The following is a 10,533-nucleotide window of genomic DNA, read 5'->3' as shown; positions in this document are numbered from 1 at the left end:
GATTACTGGGATGAATCACACAACAACAGACAGCCTCTCTGAGGGACTGCATGGCACTTACCATTCACGTTCATCAGATGGTAATTATTTGTGAATTTGGTAAACACTTCAGCTTTTCATTTGACAACATTCCTACATTCAACCCACACCGGTAATCTCTGCAGCCCTCCCGTCTCTCCCTCTCTCTCCTCACCCTCCTATCTCCTCTACTGAGCCGACAGCATGCCAACTAAACTTTCTCTCATGTTTGAATGACTGAAGGTAGGAATAAAAAATAAAAAAAATAGTTAGTGAGACTTTTTACACTGAGGGACTGGACTCTAACCAAGTCTCGCTGTTTTTCTATTTTAATATTTTCCTCACGGTTGCATTTTGAGGTTTGGCTGACTGTCAGGTCTGAGCGTTCACACTTATAAAGGTTACAGGGAGTTTTCAAACTGCCGAGTTTATTCGCAAAGGAGCTGTCTGCCAAAATGACTGACTTTGATGCACTCACCAAACATATATATATATATATATATATAGTATATATACACACACAATTACTCAAACACAAATGATAACGTGATACTATGTTAATGGTTAACTTTTGATGGGTTTGTGTCATAAGTAAAAATTTCAGTTAAGCTGTAAAAAATAAAAAAAGTTGCCTCTGTCTCCGGTGTACACCTTATATGTGTTCTGCGTCTAGGAAGTATGGAATAAAGAGTCTCCCAGTTTATCTTAAGAAAACAGTGGGGATTCACTTCCTCTGTGTTAATCTGCAACACGTATTAAAGGCTGAAGGTTTTGGAACAGAAAATTGTTTGTTTGAGCTTTTGTTCCCAGACTGGCTTTTACTTTATTGGGTAGCTGACAGAAGTCAACCAGGAGATGCATTCCTGCACGCAACAAAACCTCCCTTGATACACGACTTCAGTGGTGTCTTGTGCAAATATTCCCCTGAAAAGCTCTGACTGAATATAGCCAAGGCGTGCAGATGAGAGGAGTTCACATCTATTCACGACTCTGTCAACTTCCAACATGAACTAGACCTGTAAACAATGAACATTCTCATGATGTTGTGAGAAAAGAGCAAAGCGACTGTAGAAAGACACGCGTCACATCGGATTCAATCAACTTTATCGCAACACCAATATAAGTAAAAATTACATTGATTCTCTAAAGGCAGTAATGAAAGAAACACATACAATTAACTTATTTACATGTGACACACCCAGGACTATTTTTTGCAGACTGACAGAAGCATTTGATGAAAAACCGGTAAACCTGCATGAATGCTACAGAACAAAACAGTAAATCTGCCATTTTACCCAGATTTCATAATGACCAGATACAGTAGAGACAGTACTAAAGTGCAGAGTGGACAGTATGATCCCTGTCCCTATAAGAAAGAGCCTATGCATCTTTGGGATTTTAAAAAGGTACCCTGTGGAATTTCCTATGTTTTCTTTACATTATTTTTGCCCAAAATCAATTGTATCTGCATCCTTGAGGCCTATAAAAAAATCTCAGCATTAGAAAAGCTGATTTACATTATTGCCACCTGTTAATCAGTGGAATAGTGTGGCATCATTGGAGAAATATATATCTTGTCGCCTGCCAACTCATGCAAAAGTCTCAAACTTAATGGGGACCCAATCATCAAAAAGGCCACAGGGTACCTTTTACAGAAGACATTAATTCAATCTGTGGGCATGACATTAGAGATGAACTGCAGACTTTTCCAGTTTGTTTTTTTACATTCGTATCTGTAAATGTTTCAAATAATCTGGCAACAAGACTGAATAAAAAATCAAATAAGAAAAAAACAGTCCAGTTAAAAATATGTTACCCCTGTATCAGTATAAAATGCTTCCTCCAGCTTCATTTTCCTTCAAAGATCAAATGGTCCAAACAGGAAATGAAACCCAAGTGATTTTCCGTGCTACTAGTGACCAAAAGCACTGCAGTTCATCTTTAATAGCATGAATTCACCTTTTAGGCTTTTGCCACACAGCTTTAGGACATTTTTATATAAATTATTTAGCTTTCCGATACAAACCAAAAACAGGCTGTACCGTAGTTATTAGGAAACATTTTTTTCTTAGTTATGACAGACATGGAACATAGGTACGGATTTAATAAATATAGGCTTTTGTGGTGAAATAAACCTTTGCTCACATTCCGATCGCACACTTGACCTTGGCTGGCTTGACCTTGACAAATGAGGCCCAATGTGACTTCAAACGTTCAGCTGTAGAGAGCTTCATTAACACATGCCTTAATGGCTTGGGCGGAATGAAACAGAGTCAATTGTTACAAAGTCAAAACATTGATAGGATTTGAAAAACGTGTAATATCCAACAGGTCAATAACCTTTTGAGGTTGGGAAAAGTTCAGTAAGTTTAGTTTTATCTTGAAAACCTCCATTTTATTTATTCAAACCACATCTCCTGACGTGTTACGACTTACCTCTTAATCTGAGACTCACTTTGTTTAACAGGTTTGGGTCACTCTACTCAAATTCATAATTATTATGTTATCATCATTTCACAGTCCAAAATATATATATATTCATATATACATACATTTGATGAAGCAATATGCACCACGTAACAATGATATGGTGATATGAGCTGAAGCTGAGATGTTAATCCCAGGTGTTTGTGTGTGGTTTTGGTTTTTTTATCAGTCTGGGACCCACTCAGAACCAACACTGTGATTAAAGCAGGTGACACACACACACACACACACACACACACACACACACAGAGAGATATGGTTCCTCACTGGCTCATAGCAATCACAATGTGAAGCCAAAGCAAAGCGGCGATAAATTACACTTCTCTATTATGGGGTGGCTTCAGAGCATGAACTTATTAACAGTTGGTGCTGTGAACATCATATCATATCCAGAGCAGAATGGAGCATCCCACAAATGACTTGAACAACATGGCAGACTACGAGCAGCTGCTTGATCGCTTGATTGAAAGCTAGCCAATGGAGCAGTACGGCTCTCGTCTGCCTGATACCATAGACCTATTATTATTTTTTAAACATAATATTTGTACCATTGTTTTACTTTAACGTAGGCTTTTAAGCCACAAGGTGCCTCTGTAAACTATCCCAGTGCATCTCTCCCTGTCCCCTGTTAATTTGAATTAAGTTAAATTAAAAACTACGCTGAATTCTTGTCAGTTGGTTCTCTCTTTGCAGATCCTCTCTCCAGCTCAGCGGAGCCTCATCTCTAATAGTTTTGCAGTTCAGGAATGTTCTTGTAGAGGTCCAGTGAATCGGGGTTGGAGAAAGCTCCTCTTTGCGCCACCTCCCGTCCAGCAACCACCTGCTTCACAGCCACCTCCACCTTCTTGCCGCTGATGGTGTACTGCAGAAGGGGATGAAGAAAAAGGGCTGTCATTCAAGCCGGAGCTGACTTTTACAGTTGTAACCATCGGGGCTGGATAATCTGACAGCTGTGTTCCTATCTGATTGATATTCATATTTCCTCTTACTGGAATGTCTCTGGTCTCCAGCAGCAGAGCGGGGATGTGCCGGGCGGAGAGAGCTTTTCTAATGGCTCCTTTTATCTTCGCCACCAACTCCGGACAGAAGGGCTTACCAGGTGCCATCTTTAAGAAGAGAATAACTCGCTCTTCTCCGTCGGCATTGTACTGAGGAACGCAAAGGCTGTCCGTCACTTCCTCGAACGCCTCCACTGCAGAGAGGAAAAGGGAAGAACGGAAAGGGCAGAGCAGAGGACAAGGAGACAAAACGCAACATGAGGAGAGCATGTGAGAGGCAAGCAGGGAAGAGGAGGTGAGAGGTTAAGGGAGTGAGGGAGCAAAGATTAGAGGAGAGGAGAGAGGAGGAAAAGGGAGAGAACGGAGAAAAATGTTTCACCACTTACAGCTACCAAAGTAAGCACAGACATTATATATTCATTTTGTCAACAAGAAGAAATTGGGCTTTTACCACATTCTGTTATCTGAACAAATAATGATAAGTGAACAAAACTTTAAAACGGGATGGAATATTTTTTTTTTCCCCAACAACATAAAGAGGACCGTGTTTCAATTTAAGCTCCCAAAAATGCTACTCCTTTCCATTTCCTTTCATCGTTTTCAACCTGTCTTACACCCACACCCTGCACCTCCGTCTGTAACGCTCAACACTCACCAATGTTGTAGAGCTCTGAGCTGCCAAACCGGACTCCGTTGGGGTTCAATGTGCCGTCACTGCAGAACAAAACACAAGTTCAAGATCCAAAAACTCTAGGTTCTGTCTTTGAGAAGCTGTCTTGCCACACGTGGAGAAAAGAAAAAAAAAATTATACCAGCATACGGAAACAATTTCAGTTTCTGAAAACTTGTGATTCTTTCTTTCTTCATACATATGCAATATGGAAACTTTATGTTTGTTAAGTTATTTGTTTCCTTTCATGAATATTTACATATCTTCAGTTTATCTCCATTTACCCTGAAAGAATTTAATCCTGTTTATGTGTTTTTTTAAATAAAGCAACCTACATTTTTGCCATAAAGGAGCTTAAAGGTCAAGTGTTTAAGATTTGGTGGCACTCAGCAGTTAGGATGCAGTTTGCAACCAACTTAAACGTCCCCTGTTTGCCAAGTGTGTAGGAGAACTATAGTGGCTGAAGCAAAAACACAATAACATGCATGGATCAATCTAGGTCCAAAGTTTTGTTTTTCTGTTCCCGGCCGGCTCTGTGAATAGAACCGACTCCCCGTGTAGATACAAACGACTCATTCTCAGGCAAATAAACCACACTTATTATTATTTTCCATTTCTGCCAATAGATCCCACTAAATCCTACACGCCAACAAACTTTCTGAACAATATCATTTATTACTTATTTTTAACCAGTCTACTGGCACAGTATGTGCGCATGTGTAAATAAATGAATCAATTAAAACTACAGTGATTCAGAAGCTCTCCTCTGAGAAGAACAGTTATTAGCTGACCTTCTGCCCAGCATGACAACTCCTCCTGTCTTTGGGTTGATTTTGCAGTAATCTCCGTGAGCCCACACGCCTAGAGTAAAAGAATGTGGTAATAGAAAAACACACGTATAAAAGAAACGTAAAACCATTATTAAAAACATGCAATGATAAATAATAGCAGCTGAGGAAATAGAAAGTCAAGATTTGTATGCAGTATAATAATATAAAATATGTTGGATTATTTTTATATATGTATACAGTATGTACGTTTGTATTTTCATAAGATGTTTCTGTACTAACCGGGATATGCAGAAAAGTACGCTTTGTGGTATTTGCTGCCGTTCTCGTCGTTCCAGAAGTGTGTTGGCTGACAGGGGATCGGTTTCAAGCAGACAAGCTCCCCGCTCTCTCCCCATACGGGCTTACCTGTCCACACACACATTTCACAAGAACAAAAGATAAAGTTAGAGGCTTCGGAAACACACACAAAATCTCTTTGACACACACACATTCTCAGATATAAAAAAAAAAAAACACCTGCTAATGTATCCCACACTCAGAGAACCTGATACACGTTATTGTGTGGTTTCACACAGACTTCACCTCCTCCCTCAGGAAGGTGTTATAGGCTTAGAGAGCGACTAAAATAATCCCAAACTCTTCCTACAAAACTGCCTTTAAATTATCCCTCAATCCACTCTCCTTTGAGGTGGTGGAGACACGCCAGTACAGCCTGCAGCTGGGATCGGGAGCTGGGGAACAAGGGACTCAAATCAATGAGAAAAAACAAAGAGGGCTTTGAAAACTCCCAGCAAGATAAAAAAATCTCTCATTTTTTGGTTTGGATTGTTAATGAAAAAAAAAAAAAAAAAAAAAAAGTAATTCCCTTTGGTTGTTACCTGCATTCACCCAGGGAAAGTTCACTAATTACTCTCCGAAGCAATGGCTAGCTTTGAATGAGTGCCAATGCATAACGGTACATCAACATATGGGAGCAACCAAGCATTACCACAGTCTCGTTCTGTTAGCTACCAAGCAGATGGGAAGTTTGCTCAAGGTTTGTTAATTGGCTTCCGATTAATTTTACTAATTAATATTTTCTAGTCCCTCCTTGGATTCAAACTAGCAACTTCCTTACATCTTCTACATGATCCCTGTGTCAATATAGAATGTAGAATGCTCAATAAATCTCTTGATGAGAGTTCTGAATGGAGATAAAAAAGCAACGATAATCCATTCATAAGCAACACACACACACACACACTCTTACCTTCAAGGTTCCAGGCTTCCACAGCAATGCCGAGGTTTCTTGTTTGGATCTCACCCCGATACACTGGAACTGTTGGGTTCTGACCCATGAAACAGGACACTATGTCAGTGCCGCCTGAGCCGAGAGATGGGAGGAGGAAAAAAACAGACACAGAGGGAGAGATTTAGTTGGTTGATAGTCTGAAATAAAACAATTTTACAGAGGTTTCTGGTCTCTTTTAGCAGGCTGTATTCACACAGTACTTTTATCCAAAGCGCCCTTACAATTTGCCTCTCATTCACCTATTCACATGCTCACACACAGATGGCAGAGAGATCCATTGCAAGGAACAATTTTTATATTACAGAGCCAGGGACTGAGACACCGACTCTTCAACTAATGGCTAAAACAAACATATACATATATCAATATAATGGCTAAAACATACATATATACATATATATATATATATATATACATATATATATATATAAACATATATATATATATATATATATATATATATATATATATATATATATATATATATATATATATATACATACATATATATATATATATATATATATATATATACATATATATATATATATATATATATATATATATATATATATATATATATACATATATATATATATATATACATATATATATATACATATACATATATATATATATATATATATATATATATATATATATATATATATATATATATATATATATATATATATATACATACATATGTATATATATATATATCCCATTTTAAAGGCCGTACCCAGCAATTGTTTGGCAAATTGGTTCGATCAATTACTTAAATGATGAATCTGTCATCAAAATTAGAAATAAGTAATCATTTCTGCACTAATAAGGTAATGATATGTTGTCTGTGGGGTTATTCTGTACCTTAGTGGAAAAAAAAGGTCAATTAAAGTTTTGATAAAGCTGAAGTTATAACAAAAAAACCACTTCCCAAAAATCCGGTGCAAATGTTATAGTTTGTTTATAAACCTGTGGAATAAGGTACCTATGTAAAGTATCTCAGTGACCACACATCTGAGACATTACTAAACTTAGTATTGGTATCAATCTTGCATTACGACAACACAAACTGGCAGTGTTAATGCCCTGCTCCACCTACATTGACCTATATAGGAACTGAACACACAGTCTCTCTCTCTCTCTCTTCCTCTGGCGCACCATCCATTTGTCTCTTCCTACCTTCCAATCATCTACTATTTCTGACACGTTCTATTCATCTCCCTTCCGATTGTTTCAACTCTACCTCCCCGTTTCGTTCCATCTCTGTATCACAGACTCCATCCATCCATCTTGTTTGCTTCCTCCCAACTGCTCTCTGCCCTTCTACCACTCCTTCTCTCTCTCACACTTTTATTTCTGTTCTCTCTCTCTCTCTTTATTGGGCTTTAATTGGCTCCCAGGAGGAAGTGGAAACTTTGTCTTGTGATTAAACACGCACACTTATAGAGGGAAGACACGCAATTATTTTATTATAACACTCGTTTTAATGGGTGGGTTCCCACACACAGACACAAGTATATTTTAAGCCAAAAGCCAGTATAGCTTTCTTAAGAAGCCTTCCGTCATCAGCTATTTAGTGTGAGTGTGTGTGTATTGTGTGTGCATACACAACAGGGTAACTTGTCACACTGATCTCATGTTTCAAAACAGAACTGACTACACTGAACACTGAGGAAAAATATTTTTTTGAACTCCCCACTTTGTGTGTATATATATATATATATTTGTGTGCATGTGTGTGTTCAAGTCTGCTTTCATTTTTGTAGGTGAGAGTACTTTGAACATCCCCTGGCACAGTTTTCACAAAGCCACCAACTGAGACAGAAAAAAAACAACCAGTTAACCTACGCATGGATTCATGAATTCCAAAAAAAAATGAAGTCTTAAAAGAATACACATGATAAAAGTCACAGGTAGACTTCAGAAACACAAATTCAATATTTGTGCAGACGCATGTGCATACGCAAACACAGTAAACTCAACCATGCAGCGTAAATTAAAAACAAAAGATGAGGGGTATTTCACTTTTTCTTCTCATTACTGAGAAGGGAAGAGAGGAGAAGAGGGGAGAAGAGAAACGAAAAGGGAGTAGAGGAGTGACATATGGGCTGTCAGAAGGAGGTGTATTAGGATGGAGGAGATCCAGCAGTGAAAGTGTTAAAGTCCCCCAATGAGGAGCAACGGGGGGTCGACATCCCTGCTGACAGGATACACACACACACACACACACACACACACACACACACACACACACACACACACACACACACACACACACACACACACACACACACACACACACACACACACAGAAATCTTACATAAAATGAAAAAAATGTGTACACTGTATAAAAATGTACGCATCAACTCACACACGTTTGCAGACACACACACACACACAGTCACACAGGGTGAAATCGGCAAACGGGTCTATCACATATGCCACCGTGACCAGCAGTCAGTCCCATATGCTGTGATAAATCCCAAGAACACACTCACGCACACACACGCACAGCGAGTGTTGAACTCGGGGGTCAAGGTTAGGTCGGTTGGCAGCCAACAGAGTTGAAGCCTGGCTGTTGCCCTTGGCGACAAGGAGGAAACTGATGGGGCACGACCTGCTGTTCCCAAGAATATACGCAAGGACTCATGAAGTCTCTAAGAAAATGATTCTACTCCTCTATTGATTTATTACCTCAATAAACATTGAAAACATTTGTTATTTGTCTCAAACGCTAGTTTCAAGTCCTCTTTAATACAGCAGGATGTAAATTAAATAAGTTATGATCCTATTTAGAGTAAAATAGACATGCTTTAGGGTGTGGCTACTTCTCAACTGACTGTACCTCTCAGTGATGATGCAAAGTGAAGATGATTGTCTGAAATTGCTGTTTTAATTAATTATAGAGTGAAATATTAAGTGTTTAATATGTAGAGAATGAGTGAATGAGGAAGCGACAAGACACACTGGTCATTACTATTGACATAATCACTTGGTTTCTACAAAGGTTGTCAGCATAAAAAAGACAGACAAGGGGAGACATTTTAAAACTAAAAATGAAAAACGTAAAGAAAAATATATAAATGTAAATAAATCAGTAAGCGTACTGTGCCTCTTTTTTTGTCCCCAGATTTCTGGTTGTCATTCACAGTGTGTGCGTGGTGCAGAGCTGCCGTTAGTCCGTGCATCTGTGACACTCCAAGCTGCTACTAAGTGTGTGTGTGTGTGTGTGTGTGTGTGTGTGTGTGTGTGTGTGTGTGTGTGTGTGTGTGTGTGTGTCTCCATAATACGTCAGTCACCCAGGCTGTGCTAAATGTTAAACGTTTCAGGACTCGCATAGAGAGACAGATAGCATTCTACTGTCCTGTCAACATAACAATGGGCTGAGAGGGCCTGTGTTTGTGTGTGTGGTGGCGTTGTGGGTGGTGTGGAAAATGTACAGTTCTATGAAATGTATTCTGTTCCAATTTCCTTTGTATCCTCCAGTCCCCTTTGTGTCGCAGATGCTTTGCTGCTCTATTTTGCATTTGTGTGTGTATCTGCAAGTTAATGGAGTACACGCCAACAGCATTTGGAAAAGCTGCTGCTATTTTATACCCATATATTGAATTTCTTTGGAAAATAATGATAAATTGTGTCACGGCAGAGTCATTATCAGTCACCTGAGATGGAGCCCAGCAGCACGTTGCTCTTGATGCAGCGGTAGACGTAGTCGTAGCTCTGAGGTTTGAGAGGAGATCCAGTAGACAGGATGGTGTGGAGAGACTGGAGGTTGTGCGATTCCGCTGGGGGAGGAAGATAAAGGGACAAAAGATTAATCAAAAATGGCATAATTGACTGCATATTTGAAAACACCAAAAAGTTAAGAATCAAATATTGAAAATGGACAATTACAGTTGACATTGTCAGTTTTTATAATTCAGTATTTCAACCAAATTAAAAATCCACACACACACACACACACAATGTCAACCTGTTCACAGCTGTGGCTCCATGAACCCCTACGTGTTTTGGGAAAGCAGTTTGCCACCCTGATGTGACACAGCACACGAGCTTGCATGTAATACCACACACACACACACACACACACACACACACACACACACACACACACACACACACACACACACACACACACACACACACACACACACACACACACACACACACACACCTTTAGCCTTCGTCCCCAAGCATGTGCTCTGTCACACACATATGCCCAATACACAAGCCAATAGCCCCCTGCAAACAAAGAAGCTTCCAGCAACCGA

General features: G+C 39.2%; 1 protein-coding gene across 1 annotated transcript in view; it reads right to left on the bottom strand.

The window, feature by feature from the left end:
* Positions 1 to 640: 640 nt before the first annotated feature.
* aacs (acetoacetyl-CoA synthetase) overlaps positions 641 to 10,533 on the bottom strand; it is a 36,800-nt gene continuing 26,907 nt past the window's right edge. The window contains exons 12-18 of the mRNA XM_054611195.1: positions 9,925 to 10,047; positions 6,214 to 6,327; positions 5,244 to 5,369; positions 4,965 to 5,034; positions 4,159 to 4,217; positions 3,495 to 3,697; positions 641 to 3,367 (exon numbers count right to left, since the gene is read on the bottom strand). Of these exons, the coding sequence (XP_054467170.1) occupies positions 3,230 to 3,367; positions 3,495 to 3,697; positions 4,159 to 4,217; positions 4,965 to 5,034; positions 5,244 to 5,369; positions 6,214 to 6,327; positions 9,925 to 10,047 (833 nt within the window). The 3' untranslated portion in view covers positions 641 to 3,229. The remainder of the gene's footprint in view (positions 3,368 to 3,494; positions 3,698 to 4,158; positions 4,218 to 4,964; positions 5,035 to 5,243; positions 5,370 to 6,213; positions 6,328 to 9,924; positions 10,048 to 10,533) is intronic.

This window comes from Anoplopoma fimbria, chromosome 13 (assembly GCF_027596085.1).
Source record: "Anoplopoma fimbria isolate UVic2021 breed Golden Eagle Sablefish chromosome 13, Afim_UVic_2022, whole genome shotgun sequence".
In the NCBI taxonomy this organism is placed as follows: Eukaryota; Metazoa; Chordata; class Actinopteri; order Perciformes; family Anoplopomatidae; genus Anoplopoma; species Anoplopoma fimbria.
The sequence above is the reverse complement of the archived record's forward strand: the minus strand, read 5'-3'. Positions and strand labels throughout refer to the sequence as shown.